General features: G+C 42.3%; 1 protein-coding gene across 1 annotated transcript; it reads left to right on the top strand.

Moving 5' to 3' along the window:
* Positions 1-67: 67 nt before the first annotated feature.
* Positions 68-27,960, top strand: wfs1b (Wolfram syndrome 1b (wolframin)). The gene is made up of 7 exons (XM_067994331.1): positions 68-222; positions 7,537-7,619; positions 14,688-14,832; positions 19,424-19,594; positions 19,742-19,822; positions 21,218-21,360; positions 22,057-27,960. The coding sequence occupies exons 1-7, from the start codon at positions 99-101 to the stop codon at positions 23,860-23,862; spliced, it is 2,553 nt and encodes an 850-aa protein (XP_067850432.1). The 5' UTR covers positions 68-98; the 3' UTR covers positions 23,863-27,960.
* Positions 27,961-27,975: the final 15 nt, after the last annotated feature.

Here is a 27,975-nt window from a genome sequence, read left to right as displayed (position 1 = left end):
CGACCAATCAGAGGGTTTTGGGGGTGGGGTCAGTGCTCTGCGGGGGTTCGCCCTGCTGACGGGCTGCAGTCAGACTGCAGCAGCGGGCGGAGGAGGAGATGGAGTCGGAGCAGCTCCCGGCCCCGCAACCGGGCAAGTCGCAGTTAAACGCTGCAGCCGGTGGAGACGCGCACAAGGACGAGCCGCAGGCTGCACCCCCCACCAATGCGGCGGCAGAGGACGGTCAGTATGTACTCGGTGTGTCCGGACGGTAACCGCTAAAACCAACAGTTGGGCAGCCGCAAAACACCAGGGCAAATCTGTCGTTGGTAATAGTCCAGGTCACAGAGGCAACTGTGAAAGTCGTGCGTGTGGCAAATACCATATGTCAGCTAATGGTCTGTGCACCGCACAACAGTCGGATTATTTTAAAGATGTACTTTTTAATCATGGAAAAGAAGTTTGGCAAATTGTTGTATTGTTTGTGGAGGTAGAACTGTCTCCCTTTCTTGTCAGGACGATGCGTTAAATTATTTACCTTTTTATTTTATTGAGGACAATGTGCATTCAGTATGTACTGCATGTATACATTTTAAATTATGCTTTATGCAGATCACCTGCACCGTTTGCCATTAAATATAATTTCTGTCTGGTACAAATGAATTACATAAGTGGTTTTACAAGTAACGATACCGTTGATCTAATTGTTCTTTGTTTTGATCAAGCTTGTCATTAATCATTTGTGAATTCTTAATTGAAAAGTAAGGAAGGACCGTGCAAACTAAACACAGCAGAATTTTCAAAGCAAGCTGGAGCTGAGTTGTTCCAGAAATGATCCTGTATGAAAACAGAGACATTGAAAACAGTAAAAATGCACAATAGATCATCTGTAAAGAGAAAATACAGATTAGCATCCCAAGTATGGACTCTTTACCCGAATGGAAGACAAGAGAGCTCATAATTAATGTTGGGCATAAAAAAATAGAGGGACATCAGTTATTCCAATCGTTTATTAGGAAAAAAGGAACTGATAGATGATATTAAAGATCATAATGAGGCAATCGAGAGATTCAATGTGCTCCCAGTGGGGAGGGCATTGCAGGCGGACAGCTACGATTTTCTGTCCGTATATTTTAGCAGGTGGAAAATCACGGGCGGGGACTCTGAGATGGCTGAAGGGTGACCTGATGGAGGTCTTTAAGATTATGGAACAGTTTTATAGGGTAGATGTAGAGAAGATGTTTCTACTTGGGTGGGGTGTACATATAAGATGGTCACTAATAAGGCATTCAGGAGAAACATTTTTACCTAGAATGTGGAACTCGTTACCACAAGGGGTAGTTGAGGTGAATAGCATAGATGCATTTAAGGGGCAACGAGATATGTACATGAGGGAGAAAGGAATAGAAGGTTATGCGGATAGGTTTACAGACATAAAAAGGCAGCAGGAGTAGGCTGTATGGCCCCTCTCCACCAGTCAATAAGATCATGGCTGATCATCTACCTCGCTCCACTTTCCCGCCCTGTTTTTTTAAATTCATTCTTGGGATGTGGGTGTCGCTGGCAAGGCCAGCATTTATTGCCCATCCCTAATTGCCCTTGAGAAGGTGGTGGTGAGCCACCTTGTTGAACCGCTGCAGTCCGTGTGGTGAAGGTTCTCCCACAGTGCTGTTAGGTAGGGAGTTCCAGGATTTTGACTCAGCAACGATCAAGGAACGGCGATATATTTCCAAGTTGGGATGGTGTGTGACTTGGAGGGGAATGTGCAGGTGGTGGTGTTCCCATGCGCCTGCTGCCCTTGTCCTTCTAGGTGGTAGAAGTCGTGGGTTTGGGAGGTGCTGTTGAAGAAGCCTTGTCGAGTTGCTGCAGTGCATTTTGTAGATGATACATACTGCAGCCACAGTGCACCGGTGGTGGAGGGAGTGAATGTTTACGCTGGTGAATGGGTTGCCAATCAGTTAGGCTACTTTGTGCTGGATGGTGTTGAACTTGTGTTGTTGGAGCTGCACTCATCCAGGCAAGTGAAGAGTATTCTATCACATTTCTCGTTTGTGCCTTGTAGATGGTGGAAAGGCTTTGGGGAGTCAAGAGGTGAGTCACTCGCTGCAGAATACCCAGCCTCTGACCTGCTCTTGTAGCCACAGTATTTATGTGGTTGGTCCAGTTAAATTTCTTGTCAGTGGTGACCCCCAGACTATGAAAGGGTTTGATATGGTAGACGTAGAGAAAATATTTCCACTTGTTGGAGATTCCAAAACTAGGGGACATAAATATAAAATAGGCACCAATAAATCCAGTAAGGGAAATTTCTTTACCCAGCGTGTGGTTAGAATGTGGAATAGTTGAGGCAAATTGCATAGATGCATTTAAGGGAAGGCTAGGTAAACACACAAGGGCGAAAGGAATCGAAGGCTATGTTGATAGGGTTAGATGAAGAGGGGTGGGAGGAGGCTCATGTGGAGCATAAACACCAATGTGGACCAGTTGGGCCGAATGGCCTATTTCTGTGCTATACATTCTATGCAAAGACATTGTGAGAGAGGCACACACAAAAGGGGCAAAAAAATGCTGCAAATACAGTATTCTGAAATTAAAACAGTGAATGCTGGAAACATGCCTGAAATAAGAAAAGCCAAGCCCACACCAAGGGTGCAGACCTCAGAATAGTGACTTCCTGTTACAGCATTTGCATATGTTGGGACTTATATGCTTATGAAACAAACGTCTAGTACTTTATCTATGTAGTGCTTTTTTGTGTATGTATAGTGCATACATCTTTGCATAAATAGAAAATAATTAGTAGAAATAGTAGTCTGTAGATTGTGGTCAGTTAATGATCCATTTATGGAAATCTGCTATAGGTCTCACCTCCCCAATTACTAATAGAACCATTGTTTTACTTGAACATTGTTTTTTGCTACGACACATGAATAAAATGGTCCAAAACCAAAAAAAACTGGAACACCTTTCAAATTACTCCAAAGGTGGGAGTGGGTAGAGGAATAGCAGAAAGGCTTAGCAACATCAACATTGTAATAGTTCTTTTGATTCCCATCCCTCACTTTGAAGATAACATTATGGACTGGCACTGCATTGTCAAATCTTTTATTTAGTGCCTATTACTATGCCAGGAGCAGCCTTGAGCCTTGCTCGTGGTGGCTAAGAACAGAAATTGAAAAGGTTTGGAGTTAACTTGAATTTTTTTCTGCCTTGCCATTAATTTTTCAAATTTGCACAGCAAGAAACACCCCTTCGCTTTGGGATCTTGCTGTGCCTAAATAGTGCTGCCGCATTTTCCCACAAAACAACACTGAATATATTTCAAAAGTAATTGGCTGTGAGGAGCTTCGGGATGTTCTGAAGATGTGAAAGACACTATGGCAATGAACATTTTTTTTCATCATTGTAATTGGCTTTGAGTGACCTGGGCTGTTGGAGCTAAGTAAAAGTCTTCATTGCCAACTTGTATCTATGTTTGAATACCAGTGGGTTTGATGCACTCATCAGCATGGTAGTAGTGTTTTCTGTTGAGTTACAGTTTAGAGTAGGAGAGGAAGGGGGCAGAGCAAAAGAAGTGGGGGTCAAAGTTGACCAGAACAAGATGTTTTGCAAGAAGGGTGGGGTTAAGGGCCTGGCCTCATATCCTACTCAAACCTTACAATTCTACTAATAAGCCTGCTCACTTAGCATCCTCGCCGTATACACCTGCTTTCTAATCTTGCCTGTTTGGATCTTTTTCGCTAATTCCCCGAAGCTCTTCAAAGTTCTGGGGAGAGAGAGGAGAGATTGCAATTCTAGTTCTCTCTTGTCAGTGCACAGTCTAAACTGTTGCTTGGTTTCACAGCACTTGTTTCTGTTCAGGTTATGTGGGGATTCCAGCCACATGACTCACTGGCTATTAAACATACCCAATTTGTACAGTAAAATCTGAGCTATTCCTTATATGAAGAATGCTGAAGCTGCTTGACTGCTCGCCTCTTTACAGACTGTGTTTTTAATGCAAGAGAATGAGACTGCAATTTGGTTCTGTTTTACTACAAATTTTTGAAGGTGGTATTCATGTTCTCGTGGAGTCATCAGTTCAAACGAACAAAGCCGTCTGTGGCCAAAAGATTGCACTTACCGATCTTTTGAAAGCTGCTTCGCAGTTATAATTGTGCTGGTGATGCACATGTCTAACTAAGACTGTAAGACAGGTGTAATATATAGCTTTTTAAGAGCTATCCTTTGACAGATGTGAAGCATGGACAGCGTGTTTTTCTGACATCGTTAGCTCAACAGGTATTGAAGGAGCCATTTGATGAGTTAGGCAGTTGAGTCATCTGTTTCAGTAAATCGCCTGAAATTTTTCATTGCCAAAGGTCATCACTTTCTCCTATTCAAAAACAATGGGACCTTCACTTGTGTCTTTTATTAGTCTGACTCCCAGTTTGTTGTACAGATTGTTCTTAATCTATTTATAGATTATTACTAGTGAAATATTTAAAATTGCTCTGACACTTTTTCTTTCTACCTCCCATCTTTTGCATTTAACACTGTAAATTGTTTATAGAGCCAATGTTCTTTTATTATGTCGTTGGATAAGGACCTGAAAAATATATGTATGATTAAAATTACTTACTAAATAACGGTAATCAACTATAACAGTGTTGTTAACCACCCCTCATAGCTCCTCCCCCCATACTCAGTTGAAATTGAAATCCTAGATGTGCTCCACGTTTCAACTTGTAGTTATATGACCAGTGATTATTAACTAGGGTTGCCAACTCAGGTTGCATGTGTTCCAGGAGGTTTCATCACATGATTTCCAGCCTCCAACCGCTCCACCCCCACGTTCCCACCATTGGATGCCTGTCACGTCCATTCTCGTGGCACACCGCCTTCCCTCGCTAATTGGAAAGCGAACAGACTCTTAGTTACCCAATTGGATGCATCTTGACTGTCAGTCAAACAGCCTTCTTTCCCAGAACCGATTTTGTTTTTAATGCCTCTACGACTTCTCCTGGGTTGCTGGCAGCAGTATCCAGGAGATTATAACTTTAATTCCCAGAAACTCTAGGATAATCCAGGAGGGCTGGTAGCCCCATTAACATTTTATATAAGCAGCCATGAAGAAATTCAGAATGCGCTAGATCAGTGTGAATCATTATGCAAAAGCCTAGTGACAATGAGCACGGGGGGCACATGATTAAGATATTTACTATACTAGTAATTGTTTTAGCATCTGGCTTTGCCTCATGACAGGTCAGTGATGTAAACCTCCCACGTAACTCTTATTATTGCCAAGACTACTAACTTCCAGTTATCACAGAAAAATGGATGGGATTGTGATCTCCAAATTGTTGAAAATTCTGGAATCCTGAGTAGTGAAGACTGAATTTAATTTATTTGACTCACTGTTCAACAGTGGGCCTGATTATCGCCTAATTCAAGTACCAATGTAGTATGGTAAAATGTGTTTATGTTGAACTGTAATATGTGGAGACAGCCTGAAGTTGATGCATGTTGTACAGGGCTATGTGCATTAATTAGTCACTGTAAAGTGCGTTAGATAACTTAGTTTTTTTTTGTAGGATCACATTGAGAGTGACATATTTCCTTATTTTGTAGGGAAATTTCTGTATTTAGTATTTTGTAGTCATTCTCATAACTCCATTCCAGAAAATTTTATATTTAATGGGAACTTAATGCATTCTTTGATATAGTTTCTTCAAAATGACCTATTTAAAATATTGAATGCATCATTTAAATGTTTTCCTGGCCTAAACAATTATTTGTGAATGAAAATTCGTTGAAAGTTTCTTTTAATTCTCCCTTTCCCCTAAAATTTGACAGTCTTTCTGTAGTTATCTCGACTCCATAATGTAATCCTGTTCAAATTTTTAGGCTTTTAGATACAATAATCACAATAAACATTGCAATGTAAAGAATGTCTCACTTGACAAGTTAAGTAACATGAATGATGAAAAAACTGGCTTCAGCCTGAGAAATGTAATACTGCTCAATTTGAATAGCCAGTCTTCAATTGACTGTCAATGGAACATAGTTATGTGAAGTGTAGTGATTTATGCAAAAGGAAATAATTAGTTTTCGCTAAAATTCTAAATATTGAAGACAAGATGATAGATTTTTAAAATTAAATTGATGTTGCCTTTAATAACCACAATATATTGGCAAATTTCACTTGTGAACATTATGTTGTACTTTCAAGACCCAAGATGTGATGAAATATGCGGTAGAGAAGTTGAAACACTAGAAGTTGTGGTTTTTGATATCCACTGCCCCTGCTTGCATGCAAAAAAAACAGTTCCGCCTCAGTCAGCTTTGTCCTTCTTCTCTGTCTCTCAGCAGTCACAGATGACCACTCCTGATGAAACCAGCTACGGCCGCTAAGCTGAGATCAAGAGGGCCATTGACTACTGCCCCTGGAAATGACAAAAAAATGTTTTCAAATTTGCTCTTGAATGTGTCTGTCACTTTAGTCAATACTGAGCCATTTTAGGAAATTAGCCATGGGGAATGTTTTTGGGGTTTTTTTCAATAGAAAATATCAAAATCCATTGCACTCTTTTTACAATACATCAACCTAGATAATTTTGGATTTAACTTGTTTCGTACTGAAACATTCTGCTCGTGAGAAGGAGGAAATAAGAGGAAGGGGAGTTTGGTTTAAACTGCTATAGACTAAAGTACTGGTCTGAAATATTTAATTACATTTTAGAAATTTGGGTGAAGGCCAATACCTATGATGAAGGATGTCAGCAAGGTTGAGAGTAGGATAGATGATGATGTAAATTAAGAAGCAGTAATTAGGTGATGCCAAGCTTGTTTGAAATGCCTGCAGATTATAGGAAAAAGGGAAAATGGAGGGAGGTAAGAAGTTTGAATAGAAAATGGCGTAATCAGCCTTAATTTTAACACGGGAAGTGTATTTGGAGTTTGAGATGAACAACTTCAGGACAGCAATAGCTGTAGTATTGACAAAAGAGAGGAGAGAAGTTGAAAGCCAGAGGTGAGAGAAAGGAATAAGTAAGTCAAATATATGCTATTTTCAGATTGGGGAAGTGCATAATTATGAGTTGCAGGATGTGTTAGGTTATGATGCCTCAAGTCAGTTGGCCTGACAACTGTCGCTGTTCTGACTTGCACGTAGAGGAAAGCCATTTGAGTGAGGTAGTGAAGTGCTTCCAGAGGGTGTGTATCTGGATTGCAGCTTGAACTATAGCCTTTAGAAGGGCAAGGGGAGAAAATGTAAAATGTATCTCAGAAATTAAATCTGCTATTTTTCAAATGCCATATTATTTGGCAGTTATTTCTTGGGTATGTCATTTGTTTTCCTAACTCTGTAATTCATGTGTTGCTTTGCAGCGTGGCATAAATATGTTCTGTGACTGTTTTGTTGTATTTGTTTTTGGGAGCCTCACATCAGCCAAACACAATCTAGTAAAATTTGTATCATGTTAGACTTAATGTTTTAAAGCAAGACTTAATGTTGAAGCAAGAAAAGATTATTTTTGTAACTAATGGTTTCCTTGGTATGTTTTAATTTTTCAATAGAAGCGTTGAATGAGGAACAAGAAATATCAATCGAAGGACAAAAACAAAAAGCCAGAGATGGTGACGCAAAGGCACAGACTGAGGTAGAATTAAAATTTGCTGTAAACATTGAATGGTCCAAACGGTAATGTGTTATATAAACTCATTCTTACTCATGCAGTTATCCTCCATATATTTTACATACACCATGAAATTGGGAGAAAACAACAGCTCAGGATCACGCATTTTTTTTTAAGAGCTTTGATTGTGGAAGCCTTAACCCATTTTCCACTCTGCGGATATACACAGTTCAGAGACCGATCCTCGTTCTCTTTCTCCCTCCCGCCCCTCAAATCATTGGCAGGTGTGTTTTGTCCTTTCTTAGAAAAAACTTCAAGTTCTTTTTTAAAATTCTCTGAATGTTGGTTCTGTTACTGCCTATTTTTTTAAGCATCGTCCTCCAGTAAAATCTGTTTTAGATTTCATACTGGAGTAGCTCCAGTGCTGAGTGCTTTTTCCCCCTGTTTTTCAGTTAATGTTTCCACTAGTCTTCAAGTTTTAACACACGTGTTACTCACTTCTATCTTTGCTTTACCACTAAAGATAATGTTGGGAGCATGTCATTTGTTTTCCTAACTGTTCCATTGTTTATGTAATTTCAATTCTTATGCAACGTGGCAGGCATAATGCCAAAGACTGTATTTTACAAACTAGATAACTGGCTAGAGAGGTTAGCCTGATTGGTGCGGGGGAGGCCATTGCAGGTGACCTAAGGATCAATATCCATACTTTCTTGTTAAATTGGTGAAAACATTGAGGATGCATCACCTGATAATGGTAAAGCTCTGGGCCAAGCAGCAGGTGTCAAGATGGTTACAGCACAGAAGCATCTTTAAGGTCCTCTGAGGGGAGGTTGGAACTACAGTTTTGCGCAACTTCATGGGTGCTTCCACCTGGCATCCTTGTTAGGGTGTCTGCTGGTGCTTACACCTTCTGACACGAACATGAGGGTTTAGGCTGTCCTTTAGTAGTACTATTAGCAAGCAGTTAGGTTGCTATTTGTGGTGTGGCTACTTATTCTAGAGGCTTTAAACATCAAATTGGTTTTGACTTTTTTTCTGGAGAGTAAAACTGCAGGATGGCAAGACTACAGTAAGGTACAAAGCTTTCATCTTAGCTCTGAGAAATTCTTGAATGAGGATTCGGTATAAATCTTCAAACCCTGTTGCAGGATCCAAATCAGTTATAGGCCTGGTCATGGATGAATGAATAAGGAAGATGATTAGATTCATCTACTTTTGGTATGGTCTGTATCCTTTGAATGAAGTTCTTTCCAATATATTTTCTCCAGTCCTATATAAAGTACCCTTGAGTGATTTGTTGAAGATTATAACTAGCTTTGGGTTCAAGTACAGATTCAGGTTTTGGTTATGGTTTATGATACCTGAACCCCTCAATCATATTTATTAATCTCTCCTATTTGCCTCTGAGTCAGAAGGTTATGTGTTCAAGACCCACTCCAGAGACTTGAGCACAAAATCTAGGCTGACATTTCAGTGCAGTACTGAGGGAGTGCTGCATTGTTGTAGGTGCCATCTTTCAGATGAGACGTTAAACCGAGGCCCCGCCTGCCCTGCCAGGTGGACATGAAAGATCCAACGGCATTATTCGAAGAAGAGCAGGGGGATTGTCTCTGGTGTCCTGACTGATATTTATCCTTCAACCAACATCACTAAAACAGATTATCTGGTCATTATCACATTGCTGTTTATGGGACCTTGCTGTGTGCAAATTGGCTGCCGCATTTCTTACTTTACAACAGTGACTACAGGCCCGATTTTAGCACCGGGTTTCCGGTGCGTTCTCGGCGGGGTGGCCTCGAAAATCCCGATATCCAGGCGCGTGACCGGATCGCGCCTCAATCCCGCCCACTTCCGGGTTCCGCGCTGACGTGCGGGGGTGCGTGCGCAGCCCCCGCTGGTGGGAATCCCGCAGGCAATTAAAGCCAGCGGGATACCACTTGAGTGTATTTACTTTGCTTGTTCAGGTCATTAAATTACCTGATGCAGCTGTCTTATTAGGAAGTGTGGGATTTTACCTTCAACTGGGGGAAACAGTCTCACTCCAAACGGACGTGTTGCAGCCGCAGCCTGTGGCAGCTGCCAAGGTGCATTCCACAGGTGGGGAGAGCCTTCCCTAACGCAGGAGGACACTCCGTAACATTGGGCAACGCCTGCCCTCCACCACCCTCCTCCAAGCAAGAAGATTCACCGGCGTGGAAGTGCAACCCCTGTGCGAGGAAACACTTTTCTACCGTGCACAACCCCGCAGACCTACACCTGCCAGATGGGTGCTGCGTTGACATCCTCGGAGGACGAACAGCATGACCAGCCTCAGCAGCCTCGCAGTCCACGCCGTCCGCCTCAGAGACGTACATCCCCACAACACGGTGATGTGGCACATCCACCTGCACAGCAGGATGGAGGGCAACCGCAGAGAGAGATGCGTCGCAGGAGGCACTACCCTCCGCACACGGTCCACAGACCGAGGCTCAGCTTCATGGACCTCTCTGAGCAGCAGTGCGTACGTAGGCTCAGAGTCACTCGCCAGGTCGTCGCCGACATCTGCAGCCTCCTCAATGACGAGCTGCTCCCGGATGGACCAAGCAGCATCTTCTTACCCGTCGCCGTCAAAGTCACCACTGCCCTCAACTTCTTTGTCTCCGGATCCTTCCAGGGTGCCACGGGGGACATCACCGGGGTCTCTGTCGTCTGCACACAAGTGCATAAGGCAGGTCACCGATGGGCTGTTCCACAGGGCCTCGACCTACATCAACGTCGCCATGGATGAGCGCAGCCAGACGGAGAGGGTGGTTGGATTCCATGATGTGGCTGGCTTCCCACGGGTGCAGGGTGTAATCGATTGCACCCACATAGCAATACGGGCACCTCCACATGAGCCAGGGCTGTTCATCAACAGGAAGGGGTATCACTCCATGAACGCCCAGCTCATTTGTGACCACCGCCAGAGATTCCTACACGTGTGCGCCAGATACCCTGGCAGCTGCCACGATGCCTTCGTCCTCAGGGAGTCCACCGTCCCGCCCCTCTTCCACGCACCCAACACCGGCAACGGCTGGCTCCTCGGCGACAAGGGATATCCCCTGCACACGTGGCTTATGACACCTCTGAGGAACCCCATCACCGAGCCGCCTCGTCGATATAATGACAGCCACATTGCTACCAGGTCTACAATTGAGCAGGCCATAGGGCTGCTCAAGATCCGCTTCAGGTGCCTTGATCGTTCCGGGGGAGCGCTCCAATACACGCCACTCTGAGTGGGACGAATTATAGTTGTCTGTTGTGCCCTGCACAACATGGCACTACAGAGAGGGGTGCCGCTGGAGGAGGCCCCGGTGTGTCTCAGTCGTCTGCGCAGATAAGCCCTGCAAATACACCTACACCCACTCTGCAGTGACACACTGGGTGGCATCAGTGGTGGGTCCTCATGGGGATACCCAGGAGCGGGCATTATTGCACAAACCGGACAGGATTCGCGAAGACATGGCACTAGTGGAGCCAATATAATGTGTGATGTGAGTTATTTAATTCAATAGAAGTACGAACCATGACAAACCCTCAAACACCCTTGTGCATCCCCTTCATGCTCACGGCACGTTTGCCTTACGCTGCCTACTGCACATATGTGATGCATGCCCTGTGGCTGCAGCACAGGTGGTGGCAGGTTGAGTGAGGCTGGCCGTGAGAGAGATACACGAGAGGGTGAGTATGGGATAGAGCCATGACATTGTATGAGGATTGGGTTGCGTGGTAGTGACGGGGTGAGTACTCGCGAGGTGAGTAAGTGCAGGTAAGATGAGGATGAGGTTTGAGTGGGTATGAGGGGTGATGTGACAGAGTAATGTTGGCAGTGCCGAAGGAGATGTGGGGTGGGGGCAGTGTTGTGGCAGGCGGAGTGTAGGGGAAAGACTACGTGTTCTCACTGTGGCTGAACTACTGAGGTCATTGGTGCGCCTCCTGCACTGTATGCAGGTGGGCGATATGTTGGTGGCGCAGCTGACCCCCTCTGCCACCTCGGGCCAGGCCTTGGTGGCAGAGGCAGGCCGCTTCCTCCCGGCCGCTGGGGGGAAGATCTCTGTCCTCCCTCACCCCATCTAATGATACCTGGGGTGAGGCATCATTAAACTGGGAGCAGCCTTCCCCCTGAGCTGCTCCATGCTGTAATTTTTACTGTTTGTGACAGCATCTGTCAGTGGAGGACTGCCCCTTTAAATAGAGCGCCTCCAGCTGACAGATCTTACTGCGCATGCGCAGCCCGCCCGACGCGCAGATCAGCAGCGGGGAACCCGGAGGAGCAGGTAAGTGGCTCCAATTAGTGTGTTGCCTGCTGCGATCGCGCGGGCAACACACTGATTTCACCGGGCGTGTTTTGAACGCGCCCGCAGGCCTACCCGCCGAGAACCCACACCCCTGGTAAAATCGGGCCCTACATTTCAAAAGTACTTCATTGGCTGTAAAGTGTTTTGGAATGTCCTGAGGTCGTAAAAGGCACTATTTAATGCAAGTCTCTTTTAAAATCTCCATTAGTGATGAGTAATTTAAAAAAATACATCTTTCCACCGGGATCCATTTTAGAATCAAACCATTATTAAAAAATAGGATTAACTCGGACAACTTTTTAAAACAATGTTGCTTTAACAGTAAATCCAGATGTTATTGGGGATTTTGATTTGGAGGATTTAATGATTCTGATGGCATAAGGGAGTTGAATTCAGATCAGTCAATATTAGCTCAAGGTGCTTCAGCTTCACCTGTGCCTATGCTAATTTATCTGCCTTGTATTACAGGGCTCAGTAACTCTTCCAAACTAGTGACATCAAAGTTGACCTCAATTCTGAATGATAGGTAAAAGGGGTACTGATGTCGACTTTTTTTTAAAAAAAAAACTTTCCTTGTCTTCTCCCCAAGGCTAAAACCTTCTTCAGTCATTTTAAAAAATGATAGTTTCCCAAGCTTGTGTCTATTTCGGACGCATTCATACCTTCATACTTCCAAGATATTTGTTTTTGAGATGTGACTTTGGAAAGTAATATAACCTTTTTTTGCTTTTGAGAATAATAATGGGGGGAGGGGGGGGGTGACTTTTTTTCTCTTACAAGTTTTTAAAGTGTTTTAAGACCCCATTCACTGCGCTGTGATTGTGAATGATTATCCTATTTGATGTCTTTATTTTAGCCTTAGCAAGCAATGTGCATTATAGCACTATTATGCAGCAAGCAGCTGTAAAACTCCTTAGGGAGCCTTGCCCTGCACATTGCCTCCTATTACACAACAAGCAGCTATAAAACTCATTAGGGAGCCTTGCCCTGCAGGAAGCAGATGACTACTACAGTGCAGTGTCATATTATACACAGACCTGCTTACTAAGATGTTTCTAGATTGCCGTGCTGTTTTCGATATTTGGTTTAGTGAAGATTTATCCCTATGTAGATCTTTCTGCTGGATTGAATGGAGGGGTAGGTCTTATGCCAGTTCAAAACATGCATGGCTGTATAGATACATTAGAGTAATGCGTTACTATTCAGAATAAATAATCCAAGGGCTGGCTTATAGGAAAACATGTCTAAATAAAATTGAAGTTCTCCCTCGCCCTAACGGGGCTTGATTCCATAGGTACAACAAGCCTAAAAACGTGCCATAGGTTCTGCCAGACAACTCGGACACATCACATCCACTTTAAACTGAGTGCACTCTATCACCTCAACCGAGGCAGTCTTCAACTGGTGGTCTTGGGTTGTTCTTGCACTGTTTAACTGGCTTTCTTTTTACAATTGGGGCAGCCCACTGTACTGCTATTCAGTTTCTAATGTTTGAAGTATGCCGACTCTCCTGTTCACTGTTCTTAATCAGTGGAAAGTAGACTGCATTATGCAGTAAATGATTGAGCACAGGTGCATGGAATACTACTACTATACCTTGACATGCACAAGCCATAGGTGGGAAGTAAAGTCAGTGCTCCCTACTCTCGTTGCTCCAGAAATGTATCTGTATAGTAGAATCGTGGATTGATGCAGCACAGGAGGTCGTCCTTTGGCCCATCGTGCTTGTGCCGGCTCTTTGAAAGTCCTATCCAATTAGTCTCACTTCCCTGCTCTTTCCCGATAGCTCTGCAAATTTTTCCCCTTCATGCATTTGTCCAATTCCCTTTTGAAAGTTATTATTGAATCTGCTTCCACCACCTTTTAAGGCAGTGCATTCCAGATCATAACTCGCTGCATAAAAAAAATTCTCCTCATCTCGCCTCTGGTTCTTTTGCCAATTACCTCAAATCTGTGTCCTCTGGTTATTGAACCTTCTGCCACTGGAAACAGTTTCTCCTTATTTACTCCAACAAAACCTGTCATGATTTTGAACACTTCTATTAAATCTCCCTTTAACCTTCTCTGCTCTAAGGAGAACAACCCCAGCTTCTCTAATCTTGCCACATAACTGAAGTCCAGCATCCTTGGTACCATTCTAGTAAATCTCCTCTGCACCCTCTCTAAGGCTTTGACATCCTTCCTAAACTGTGGAGGCCAGAATTGGACATAATACTCCAGCTGGGGCCTAACCAGTGATTTTATAAAGGTTTAGTATAACTTCCTTGCTTTTGTACTCTGCCTCTGTTTATAAATTGTAAACAATTTCACAACACCAAGTTATAGTCCAACAAATTTATTTTAAATTCCACAAGCTTTCGGAGGCTTCCTCCTTCCTCAGGTGAACGGTGTGGAAATGAAATCTTCGAATCCTTCGCATTTGAAAATCACAGAACAATGCCTGGTGATTACTGCCCATTTCCACACCGTTCACCTGAGGAAGGAGGAAGCCTCCGAAAGCTTGTGGAATTTAAAATAAATTTGTTGGACTATAACTTGGTGTTGTGAAATTGTTTACAATTGTCAACCCCAGTCCATCACCGGCATCTCCACATCTGTTTATAAAGCCAAGGATCCTGTATGCTTTTTTAACAGCTTTTTTAAAAGTCTTCTCAACATGTCCTGCCACCTTCAAAGATTTGTGTACGTACACCCTCGTGTCTCTTAAACCAGCATTGCTATGAACTTCAGATTTAAAGGAAACATAATGGGCTTATTTCCCTGTTACCACCAGGTTGGTAAATATTACCTGAAGCTAGCTGAGGAGAAGGACGAAGAACTGAACAACTGTACAGCTGTAGACTGGTTGATCCAAGCTGCCAAACAGGGCAAAAGAGAAGCAGCAAATCTTCTTAGAGGCTGCCTTGCAGAAAGGAAAGGTAAGTTTCTTTGTAGTCAGCATAGAAAGACTTGGAATGGGATGTGGGAGTAATGGAAACTTACCATTTTCAATATCTGGATAACGTGGTGCAGCGATTTTTAAAAAAATTGAAAGCTCATTGAATGATTGGATGCATGGCCAAAACTACAGGAGCATAAAGTCTACCAAAGCTACGCACACCAAAATATTGACTACCTACTCAGACCACACTTTGCATACTGTGTTCAATTCTGGGCGTGATGCCACAAAAAATATATGCATGTATTGAAAATGGTCCAAAGGCGGCAACAAAACTGAATGTAATCTGGTCTCCATATTATTTAAAGGATTAAGAAGCACTGGAGAAGGTGCAAAAAAAGATTCACAAGGATGATACCAGAACCAAGAGGATATACTTATCAGGAAAGGCTGAATAGGCTGGGGCTCTTTTCTCTATAAAAGAGAAAGCTGAGGGGTGACCTACTAAAGGTCTTTAAGATTATGAAAGGGTTTGATAGGGTAGACGTAGGGAAAATGTTTCCACTTGTAGGAGAGTCCAAAACTAAAGGTCATAAATATAAGATAGTCACTAATAATTCCAGTAGGGAATTCAGGAGAAACTTCTTTACCCAAAGGGTGGTAAGAACGTGGAACGCACTACCACAAGGAGTCGTTGAGGCGACTAGCATAGATGTGTTTAAGGGGAAGCCAGATAAGCAAACGAGGGAGAAAGGAAGAGAGGGATATGCTGATAGGGTTAGATGAAGAGGGGAGGGAGGAGGCTCTCATGGAGCATAAACACCAGCTGGGCCAAATGGCCTGTTTCTGTGCTGTGGATTCTATGTAATGGGGATGTGCTACGAGTAAAGATCGGATCAGCTCAGGCGCTGCATTCTCGAAAGAAATCAATTAAGGAGGGATCTCACCAAAGTATCTAAAATGCTAAATGGTATGGAATAGTATAAGCCATGAACGCAAGATAAATTAGTGACAATAAAGACCTTGCATTTATATATTGACTTAACACGTGTCAGAAATGGCCCAAAGTGCTTCCCTTACAATGAACTGCTTTGAAGTGTAGTCACTGTTATAGAGGCAAAAAGTAGATTTAAAGCTAGTGTCAGGAAGAACTACCCTACTCAGAGTAAAGTTTTCCCAGGCAGGGTAGTAGAGATGAAAAAAAAAAGTTCAAAATTCAATTGGATGCTAAAATGAAAGAATTAGGGTAATAGAGAGGTGAGCTTTAATGGACAGTGAAGCCTTTTGCCTTTCACAATTTTCTTCTTATGCTCTTCTAATCCCCACCCCCAGAAACACTATGCCTTGCTATATAGCTCAGCAAGCACACTGGCAGAGAAATGTGCAATTAAGATAAACCGTTTCCCATCCCCGCCCCCCTATAGGAAAGAGGGGAAAAGGATGACATACTTAATGTGGGTATTGAGGGATGAGGAGAGAGCACAGGCATTTGGGATTGAAAGAGGAAGCTACCATGGCTAAGATGATGGTAGAGCAGGCTTGATGGGCCAAATGGTCTACTCCTGTTCCATTGTTCCTTTTCTACGAAATCTACCTGGCTTTGACTTCAAACATCTCCTGACAGCCTGATTTGGCTGGGATCAGGGAGCTGTTACTCTGACTGGCTGCAATGCTAAGATACACTTCTGATCAGCATTGGGTGACTGTTACAATTCAGCTCTTTTATTTATAAAGCTGGAAAATATTTTAAAACCTCTCTTTTTAATAAATGCTCATCTATTAATATTCTATGAATGCAGTGTCAGTGCACTTGGATTCCATGAAATACTTAGTACCAGAATTCACCTTCTTTTAGGAATGAGTCTTAGTCTGATCAGTTGCTATCCAGACATTTTTTTTATTTTCGTTCATGGGATGTGGGTGTCGCTGGCGAGGCCAGCATTTATTGCCCATCTCTAATTGCCCTCGAGAAGGTGGTGGTGAGCTGCCTTCTTGAAGGTTCTCCCACAGTGCTGTTAGGAAGGGTGTTCCAGGATTTTGACCCAGCGACGATGAAGGAACAGCGATATATTTCCAAGTCGGGATGGTGTGTGACTTGGAGGGGAACGTGCAGGTGGTGTTGTTCCCATGTGCCTGCTGCTCTTGTCCTTCTAGGTGGTAGAGGTCGCGGGATAGGGAGGTGCTGTCGAAGAAGCCTTGGCGAGTTGCTGCAGTGCATCCTGTGGATGGTACACATTGCAGCAACAGTGCGCCGGTGGTGAAGGGAGTGAATGTTTAGGGTGGTGGATGGGGTGCCAATCAAGTGGGCTGCTTTGTCCTGGATGGTGTCGAGCTTCTTGAGTGTTGTTGGAGATGCACTCATCCAGGCAAGTGGAGAGTATTCCATCACACTCCTGACTTGTGCCTTGTAGATAGTGAAAAGACTTTGGGGAGTCAGGAGGTGAGTCACTCACCGCAGAATACCCAGCCTCTGACCTGATCTTGTAGCCACAGTATTTGTGGCTGGTCCAGTTAAGTTTCTGATCAATGGTGACCCCCAGGATGTTGATGGTGGGGGATTCGGCGATGGTGATGCCGTTGAATGTCAAGGGGAGGTGGTTAGACACTCTCTTGTTGGAGATGGTCATTGCCTGGCACTTGTCTGGTGCGAATGTTACTTGCCACTTATGAGCCCAAGCCTGGATGCTGTCCAGGTCTTGCTGCATGCGGGCTCGGACTGCTTCATTATTTGTGGGATTGCAAATGGAACTGAACACTGTGCAATCATCAGCGAACATCCCCATTTCTGACCTTATGATGGAGGGAAGGTCTTTGATGCAGCAGCTGAAGATGGTTGGGCCTAGGACACTGCCCTGAGGAACTCCTGCAGCAATGTCCTGGGGCTGAGATGATTGACCTCCAACAACCACTACCATCTTCCTTTGTGCTAGGTATGACTCCAGCCACTGGAGAGTTTTCCCCCTGATTCCCATTGACTTCAATTTTACGAGAGCTCCTTGGTGCCACACTCTGTCAAATGCTGCCTTGATGTCAAGGGCAGTCGCTCTCACCTCACCTCTGGAATTCAGCTCTTTTGTCCATGTTTGGACCAAGGCTGTAATGAGGTCTGGAGCCGAGTGCTCCTGGTGGAACCCAAACTGAGCATCGGTGAGCAGGTTATTGGTGAGTAAGTGCCGCTTGATAGCACTGTCGACGACACCTTCCATCGCTTTGATGATTGAGAGTAGACTGATGGGGTGGTAATTGGCTGGATTGGATTTGTCCTGCTTTTTGTGGACAGGACATACCTGGGCAATTTTCCACATTGTCTGGTAGATGTCAGTGTTGCAGCTGTACTGGAACAGCTTGGCTAGAGGCGCAGCTAGTTCTGGAGCACAAGTCTTCAGCACTACAGCTGGGATGTTGTTGGGGCCCATAGCCTTTGCTGTATCCAGTGCACTCAGCCATTTCTTGATATCACGTGGAGTGAATCGAATTGGCTGAAGACTGGCTTCTGTGATGGTGGGGATATCGGGAGGAGGCCGAGATGGATCATCTACTCAGCACTTCTGGCTGAAGATGGTTGCAAACGCTTCAGCCTTGTCTTTTGCACTCACGTGCTGGACTCCGCTATCATTGAGGATGGTGATGTTTACAGAGCCTCCTCCTCCCGTTAGTTGTTTAATTGTCCTCCACCATTCACTACTGGATGTGGCAGGACTGCAGAGCTTTGATCTGATCTGTTGGTTGTGGAATCGCTTGGCTCTGTCTATAGCATGTTGCTTCCGCTGTTTAGCATGCATGTAGTCCTGAGTTGTAGCTTCACCAGGTTGGCACCTCGTTTTTCGGTATGCCTGGTGCTGCTCCTGGTATGCTCTTCTACACTCCTCATTGAACCAGGGTTGATCCCCTGGCTTGTTGGTAATGGTAGAGTGAGGAATATGCCGGGCCATGAGGTTACAGATTGTGCTGGAACACAATTCTGCTGCTGATGGCCCACAGCGCCTTATGGATGCCCAGTTTTGAGCTGCTAGATCTGTTCTGAGTCTATCCCATTTAAGTCATGATGTGGAGATGCCGGTGATGGACTGGGGTTGACAATTGTAAACAATTTTACAACACCAAGTTATAGTCCAGCAATTTTATTTATTGCTGGACTATAAATTGGTGTTGTAAAATTGTTTACAATTATCCCATTTAACACAGTGGTAGTGCCACATAACACGTTGGATGGTGTCCTCAGTGTGAAGACGGGACTTCGTCTCCACGAGGACTGTGCGGTGGTCACTCCTACCAATACTGTCTAGGAAATGGATCACATGTAGGCTGTCTGAATCTTCGTACTCTTGCCTTTGCTTAGATAACTTGTAATACTGTATGCTGTAACCTGCCTTTTGCCCCTTTTTGCAATCCAATCTCCCTGAAAAGGAGAACAGTGAAAAAATGGTAAATGTAACTTGAGGGAGCTGATGCTAGATTTATAGCCTGTCTTGAATCAATTCTGAAATTGATTGACAAAGACTGAATTTTTTTTTAAAAAGCTTGAATGTTATAGAATATGTAGGTGTGTAAACCTTTTCTTGTTTTCATACAAGATAGTTGGTTTCCGTTGCTAAAATGTTTGAAAACGTGATTCCTATTTTTTCCTAAAGGCATCACATTGGAGAACGAGCAGGAGGTGAAACAGCTCACAGATGAGACTGAGTTTGAGCGAGTTGTGCGGAAGGCTACCTTAGTCATGTACTGGAAGCTTAATCCAAACCGAAAGAAGCAGGTTGCTGTCTCCGAACTCCTGGAGAACGTCAGCCACGTCAATGCTGAAGGTAGGACAAAAGGGAATGATATCAGCTGGGCCATGTCCGAGATGGTTTTGAAGACCAACAATGTAGAAGAGGTTGCATGTTTTTAAAATATATATAGACCATGTGTTGATAGCAAATTAACTTGCATTGGTTTTATTAATTCTGCAGGTAGCAGGGTAGAACCGGGCCCTGTCCCTAAAATGCTGCAAAAAGAGAGACGAGTACTTGAACGACTGGTCAGCATTCAAAGTAAGGACAAAACCTGCCAGAGCTTTTTGTTTTGTCACTCTTAAAAACGTACTTTGACATGTTTTTTAAAGTTCAATATTCAGTGTAAAAGTAATCTTTTTTTTGTTTTTTTAAGTTTGTATTTCAAATTCATTCTGACCCTATTTTCCACATTGGTTCAAGAAAAATTTGTCTTGCACTTAGGAATACCAGGGGTGGGGAAATCAAATCAACACCACGGATGGATTTTCCATTCAGTTCATGTAATAGCTTTTTAAAGAAAAAGGATACTTGCGATCTGAGGTTCATGTACTGTCGTTTTATCTAGATTGCCAATTGTTTTCAAATGAATAGTTACTGCTTTGAAGTTTTCTCAGATGTAGGAAAATCAGTTGAAACCAAAAAAGCAAAGTTTAGAAGGAAAAGTGGAGAAAGAAAGAAGAAAGCATAGAGAAACCAAGGGAAAATGTAGCTTGGGATTATTCACCCTATAGTAATAACACCAACTGTCAGTAGTTCTCAAATAGGGTTGTTTTGAGCTGCAGACGGAAATTAGTCCACCTATAAACTCCCCAATATCAATGATTCTGTTTAAATCTTGTACTTATGTCCCTGCATATGCTTTGCAGTGGTCTTGAGATTCTCGAGCACCTGATGTGTGAAGGCAGCATAACATGACTAGCACAGCTTAGGTGCCTGATGAAAGTTACCCATTTAGAGGACTGGATGGCATAGTAAGTTAGCACACTGTTCTATTAACCCCTGGGTTCAAATTCAGGCCAAACTGATAGGTTGAATATGTCCTCTCACCCAGGGCTCTAATTTTGCCTGGGTTCATAGGGTGACAATAGGCATGAGCCCAATGACTCTAGAACCGATATTACAAATGCCTCCCACTTCCCAGAGTAGAGCATCATAAAGACAAAGCAAATGACCTAGTCAAGTAAAAATGTGTGCAAATGTTAAATAGTAATTATTGATTATTAATGGGACAGACTATGTCCCGCGGTGCTCGCTGATCATAGAAAGCTTTGTTGGCTGTAGGGGTTTTATGTGGAATGAGTTTGTATCTCACGAGTGTGCCCATAATTTGGTAATAAAGTGGCCGTTGCTGTGACCACAAAGGATGGCTGATGTGGGAAAATGCAGTGGGATAATTCTTAAAATTTGGATTAAGGTATGTTGTCAGAGCAAAACAGAGTAAAGTCACTTTGATGTACTTAGCTGGAAGTGTTCAATGCAAACAAAGTGCCTGAAATGTTAACGTGTTCTGTCACTCAGTGCTAATATCCTCATCTTGAGCACAAAAATAAAATGCCCCAGGATTTGGGACTTCTGCTACATTGATGCAGCATGTTAATTGCATTAATGATGCAGCTTTGTTCCTGTTAACTAAAACTGTTGCTTCTACTTCAGGTAACAAGGACATGATGTTGGATGATTTTGTTGACATCACAAAGAAGTATGCCAAGGGCATTATCCCATCTAACTTGTTAATGCAGGGAGAGGATGATGGCCTTGAAGGGAAACCACCTGAAGAGTTGCCATTGAGGCAGAAGGTATAGTTAAGAGCATGAACAGTTTATTCTACTGACTGGTGCAGCAAACAGCGGTTTATCAATATAGGTCACACTTAAAATCATAGTTTGACATGTTTAACTTAATATTACTGGACCCTGGACTTTGCTACAGAATGTAATCACATTAAATTGTTTATAAGTGATCATAATTGTGGGTTTATAGAGGGAAAAAAAATCTCATTAGTATTTATCTCAGCATTATATCAATAATTCTTCTTGCAAAGATTGGGGAACTTGAGCATAAATAAATGATTCTGCTGCATGTAAGTGGCTGTTAATGGTTGTAACTTGTTGAAAATCTTGAACTATTTCTGTCGCAAAAAAATAATCAAATGGGGCTGCAGCTGAATCCTTCCAAAGATTTCTTGCTGGCTGCTGTTAGTGGATTCTAGTGACCACTTCCTAACTATTGCCCCTTTTTCTTGGTTTCCAGTGCTTATTGATGAGTTCTCATTCATTTTGCTGGCTTGATTACACTGCATGTATTTTACTACCTTTTTATCTGTCAACAACAACACTAGTTTGGCTTGTTGCAAGCCTTTGCTATATGCTAACCTATTATTTTTTTGATGGTTTTAACTCAATCATAGTTTGAGATGCTTTTTTCCTGACCCATGTAAAAGTTTCCTTTTTTTTTAATATACTAAACACAAATATTTTTTCTGTCTTCCTCAGATCCTGAAATACCCACTTCATACCTTAATGGAAATAAAGGAGCACCTAATTGAGATAGCCTCCAAAGCTGGAATGCACTGGCTACAGACAATTATTCCACTCCACCATATAAATGCCCTCATCTTTTTTTTCATCGTCAGCAACTTGACAATCAACTTTTTTGCCTTCATCATCCCTCTAGTCATCTTTTACCTTTCCTTCATTTCCATGGTGATCTGTACTTTGAAAGTCTTTCAGGATAGCAAAGCATGGGACCATTTCAGGACAATGACTGACTTGCTGCTCCGCTTTGAGCCAGATCTTGATGTAGAACAGGCTGAGGTGAACTTTAGTTGGAGTCATTTGGAACCATACATCCACTTCATGCTCTCTGTGTTTTTTGTGATTCTTTCCTTTCCCATAGCAGACAAAGATTGGATTCCTTGTTCAGAGCTGGCAGTCATTGCAATTTTCTTCATGATAACATCTTACATGAGTCTGAGTACATGCGCAGAGCCATACACGCGAAGGGCTCTTATTACAGAGGCTGCATGTTCAGTAATGGGGTTCGTTCACTCTCTTCCTGATAGTTGGTCCTACTTAAGGTTCTTTGGGCAAGCCTTTATATCTATCTCGATAGGTAATACCTTTGTGTTGAATATAGGCATTCCCTGTCTCTTGTATTTTTTCTTGTTTTACTTGTTCTTCAGAATGGCACATTTGAGGCACTTTAAAGGTACGTATTGCTACTTGATTCCTTACCTTGTCTGCTTTATGTGGTGCGAACTGGCCATTGAACTCCTGAAGGTGTCCACAGGATTGGGTCTTGTTCGGGCATCCGCAGGCTATTTCTTGTTGCTGTTTGCCCTGCCAATCCTAGTTATAGTTATTGCAATAATGACTGTGATCCAATTCATAAAATGGTTCATTTCCATGGATTTGATCAAGATAATGGTCACCCTCATTTTGTGTACTATTCCAGTCGCCCTCCACATGTGGACAAAATCGACTGGCACTTTGATGGGACTAGTCAAGTCCCTGACAAGGAGCTCAATTGTCAAGCTCATCCTGGTTTGGCTCACCGCTATTATGATGTTCTGTTGGGTGTACGTGTATAGATCGGAAGGTATGAAGGTGTACAATTCCACTCTGACTTGGCAGCAGTACAGCTTTGTTTGTGGGCCTCGTGCCTGGAAAGAGACTAACATGGCTCGGGTTCAGATTCTTTGTGGCCATCTTGAGGGACATAGAGTCACGTGGACTGGAAGGTTCAAATATGTCCGTATCACTGAGATAGACAACAGCGCAGAGTCTGCAGTAAATATGCTTCCGTACTTTTTAAGTGATTGGATGAGATGCTTGTACGGTGAGATATATCCTGAGTGCGATCCCAAAAACATGACTGTGGAGGAGGAAGACCTTTGTCGGCTTAAATTCCTCACCAAGCACACCTGCCATCTTAAAAGATTTTGTCGCTATAAATTTGAAATAACTGTGGGAATGCCTTATGGTACAAATGTGAATGAGACTATTGAAGATGACGCAACCAAAGATATTGTACTAAGAGCTAGTAATGAGTTCAAGAATGTTCTGCTAAACTTGGGACAAGGAAGTGTGGTGGAATTCAGTACCATTCTGGAGGGCAAATTGGGCAGTAAATGGCCAGTCTTTGAACTGAAAGCCATTAGCTGCCTCAACTGTATGGCAAAGCTAACACCAGCAACAGCAAGGCATGTCAAAATTGAACACAACTGGAGAGGCACAGTGAAGCAAGCTTTCAAATTTGCATTCAATTTCTTCTTTGCGCCATTCTTATGTGCTATATAAACCCAAGTTTTGCTTTTACACAGGGGTTGTTGACATAGATATCTTCCTGGATAAACTCCTAGCTTTTGGCTCCTTAAGAAGTACTTCCGAGGTACAGTACAGCATTTAACAACCCTGGATGACTTCCCATTGAAAAGTATGGGAATGCTTATAGGGCAATTTAAAATATGCATTACCCAGTCTAATTTAAACGTTACCTGGACCAAACCATTCTGGTCACATTTAGTGAGAAGCAAGAATTACCAATGGATTTGTGGTTTGCAGTACCTGGGCACATGCTTCATTTGATCCTGAATGGCCTTAGTGCAGATACCAACAACTGTTTTAGTCCAATAATCTTATCTTGCTAAGTAAATGGGACGTTAGATGGTTAGCCAAATGTGGCTAGCATTTAAAAGATACTTAGAACTGTATTAACCGTTCAAGTATTCAAGTAAACCTGTATTAACAGATTCAGTATGTATTGAACAGGTGGTAAACAATAAATGAAGCCTGTTTTTGACATGGTACACCATACAGTGCCATGGATTAATCTGCTTAAATTTACATGTGCATCCATACATTTACTGAAGAAATATTTTATAAATAAAAAGTCCATTCTCAGTAATGTGGCATTTTGGGCCTGTTCAGCTTTTGCCTTTATGAAAGAAGAGAGAGCACGAGACAAGACTAGGTGTTAATAAAGTGCTGCCACCTGGGTAAAGTTCAGAGGAAGGATTCAGTCACTACTACTTTGTTTTGTTATCTTGTTACGATTCCTGTTTGTGGGGTTGAAGTAAAGTGATGAGGCGATGTTTCATTTGTTTTTAAATTACAGCTTAATTTAGGTGTGTGCTTGCTACTGAATTAACACTGGACTCTATAAAGAAATACTTAAAATATATCCCAGATTAAAACATTTAATTGTTTAATTCCAGTGAATAGCCTAAAATGATAGGGTCTTAATCTGTGGTATTGGTGCATCAATGAAGACACTCGCATTAGCCAGTGCTTTAAATTTATCTAATGACAACAATTTGAGGTAACATTTTTAAGACTTGAATTCTACAATATAATTTCATCATTGATGAGGTATGAAGATTGGCTTGTTTAAAAATGTGCAAGTAAATTAAGGATGTGTAAACAAGCTGGAATGTATTTTTACCCAGTGCTTTTGTGATGGTATAAATACATGGGCACGATATAGCGATAAGAACATAAGAAATAGGTGCAGGAATAGGCCATATGGCTCCTCAAGCCTTCTCCACCATTCAATAAGATCATAGCTGATTTTCTACCTCAACTCTACTTTTCTGTCCTATCCCCATATCCCTTGATTCCCTTAGTGTCCATAAATCTCAATCTTGAATATACTCAATGACTGAACATCCACAGCCCTCTGGGGTAGAGAATTCCAAAGACGCACAACCCTGAGTTAAGAAATGTTTCCTCATCTCGGTCCTAAATGGCTGACCTCTTATGAGACTATGACCCCTAGTTCTAGACATTCCAGCCAGGGGAAACAGCCTCTCAGCATCTACCCTGTCAAGCCCTCTTAGAATTTTGTAAGTTTCAATGAGATCACTTCTCATTCTAAACTCGAGAATATAGGCCCATTCTACTCGATCTCTCCTCATAGGACAACCCTCTCATTGCAAGAATCAATCTAGTGAATATTAGTTGCATCCCCTCTAAGGCAAATATATCCTTTCTTGGGTAAGGAGACCAAAACTGTACACCATACTCTAGATGTGGCCTCACCAGAGCCCTATATAATTGCAGCAAGACCTCCTTACTCTTATACTCCAACCCCCTTTCAATCTCATAGCATAGCTACACTTAAGCTTTCAACAAAAATATGAAAAGGCAGGGTCCAGAATTCCTTAGTAATGCATTCATCCTTTGGTTAATAATTTCACTACATGTTTTTCTCCCATCAACAGCAGTGGTACTACTTGTGTTGAATTATTTAACTACCATATTGAAGTTCCATTGTGTACTCATTGTGATTAGTTTAGTGTTTACTTAGGTTGTGATGGTGGTCAATTTAAAGGTCAGTAATATGTTATCACTGACCAGAAATTATGTTTCCTTCTTGGTATAGCACTTTAATTCTCTAATGACTATAAGTAGGATTGGACCTTATTTAATGTGCAATTCTTAGCATGGCAGTCTAAAAATACAAATGTAGTGCTGGTTTACTAGCAGCTTAGTTTTGTGGTACTATAAGCAATGGGGAGAAAAGTGTGGATATTCTTTTAATCACTTTAGATGTTCAAGAGTCTTATGAGTTTGTAAGTAGAGGTTCATGAAATCTTGCCTTAAGGGCTTCTGACTAAATAGTACCATGTAGTGCAAAAAGGATGCTAGCTCCAGTCATCCAAAAGGGGCTGACCCTTTTCAATTCGGGGGGGGGGGGGGGGGAGAGGAGGGGGGGCATGGGGGTTCTGAAGGATCAACTTTTTAAAAAAAAACTTCTGCCATGAAGTTTTTTTTCTTGTAGGACAACACTACAATTAAAAAAAGTTAAGATTCATCAAGCTTTTTGTAGATTAAAATGAAATACAGTTGGAAACGACATAGGAACAGGAGTAGGCCATTCAGCTCTTCGAGCCTGTTCCTAGGTTCACAGGTAAAGTTTCTGAATATAAAATTAAATGTTAAAGGAGCACTTTAGTTGATGTTAGTGGTGGAATCACTTTTTTCCCCCTAAGAATATAACTTTTTGAGGTTTGCTTAGCCAGCGAGTGATTTGAAAATCAAACCTCAAAGTTTAAAAAAGCATATACGTTGAGTGAGGGGAGGGGAAGAGAGAAAGATATACTAAGTGGGAACTAAGTGTATCTGTCCATCAGGGATGTTTAACCATCCCAGCAGGACAGTTTGACAGTAGGTGGTTCAGATTTAAATTTGTATCATAAGATTTATTTCTCTTGTCCTAAGGCTGTTCATCAAGTGACTGGGTTCACTGATATTAAAACAGCAATCTTACAGTAGTTGTGGCTTAATATTTCAGTATGTTGCACTTGTATAATCATACATTCAGTATGATTTGAACCACCTTAAATCCCATCCTAACTCTTTGCAGACAGATCTTAGGAGACATGAAGGCTTATTCACAAAATAATGATAAAGCAAAACTCTGCTGTAATTAATGTGTGGCATTTTTCTTCCATAATCAAATGGTATTTTTTTCGTTTAAAAGCAATTCTGCAATGCAAGTTGCATTTCTGTGAAAGTAATACTTGTAAATTTTTTTTTTGGGCGGGGGGGGGAAGGGAAGAGAGTGAGAGGGGTGTTTGCAACTGCAATAAACAACATTTAATGTGTCCTACATTACACTGTATCCGGTTAGTGATGGCTTGAATCTCAATACTTCAGGAAGCTTCCATCGCTCGCTGGTAACATAGTTAAAAACCAGTGGATGTTTCTGACAATCTTGCCAGCTCTCAAGGTGACGGAAGTGCTATAAATAATTCATAAGCCTTCTCTGTACTGTGCGCCAGATTTTCAAAATATATCGTACATCATCTGATCAGCCAAAGATGTTTACTGGAAATTAAGCATGTTTACCTGTGTGTGTGTTGATTGCATTATTCTTCTTTGAGTGGTAATAAGTTTCTACTTTTATTAAGTGCCTGACTATGACCCTTCACTGTGGCTGTATAACCTCTTGTAGGGTGTAGTATTCAAATGTTTTAACCAGGGCAGGAAGCAAATGTAGCATTCTGAGTAAAACTTTGAATGAAGTGTACATTCTGTAAGGGTAGAAGCTCACTGATATAATCCTGAAAAATGGAAATTGGTTGGTAGAGTTGGCATTGAACCAAACTATTTTTTTGAAATTAGCTGCCTTATATAAATCACTCCAGTGCTTAGCTGTTTGTTCACAATAAGTATTCTTATTTGAGCGCTAATTGTCATTAAAAGATCATCATTTATTAAGTGCCTAATTGTGACACTCCATGGTAGCTGTATCACCCACAAATGTAACGTTTCCACCAAAACTGGTATTTATCTTCTGTATTAAATACCTGTATTGACGTCACTCTCGTACAAGCCTTCAACTGTATTTAATCAATTATGAACTTTTTTCTTTGAATAAAAAGGCTGCATCCATTGTTTTTGCCAGTG

This window comes from Heptranchias perlo, chromosome 1, assembly GCF_035084215.1.
Source record: "Heptranchias perlo isolate sHepPer1 chromosome 1, sHepPer1.hap1, whole genome shotgun sequence".
Taxonomy (NCBI): domain Eukaryota; kingdom Metazoa; phylum Chordata; class Chondrichthyes; order Hexanchiformes; family Hexanchidae; genus Heptranchias; species Heptranchias perlo.
Note: the sequence above shows the minus strand (reverse complement) of the source record. Positions and strands in the feature narration are given on the sequence as shown.

Coding starts and splice junctions, on each gene's coding strand:
- wfs1b (XM_067994331.1), top strand. CDS start 99: ATGGAGTCGGAGCAGCTCCCGGCCCCGCAACCGGGCAAGTCGCAGTTA. Junction 14,833..19,423: donor CTGCCTTGCAGAAAGGAAAG/GTAAGTTTCTTT, acceptor TTTTTCCTAAAG/GCATCACATTGGAGAACGAG. Junction 19,823..21,217: donor ACGACTGGTCAGCATTCAAA/GTAAGGACAAAA, acceptor CTTCTACTTCAG/GTAACAAGGACATGATGTTG.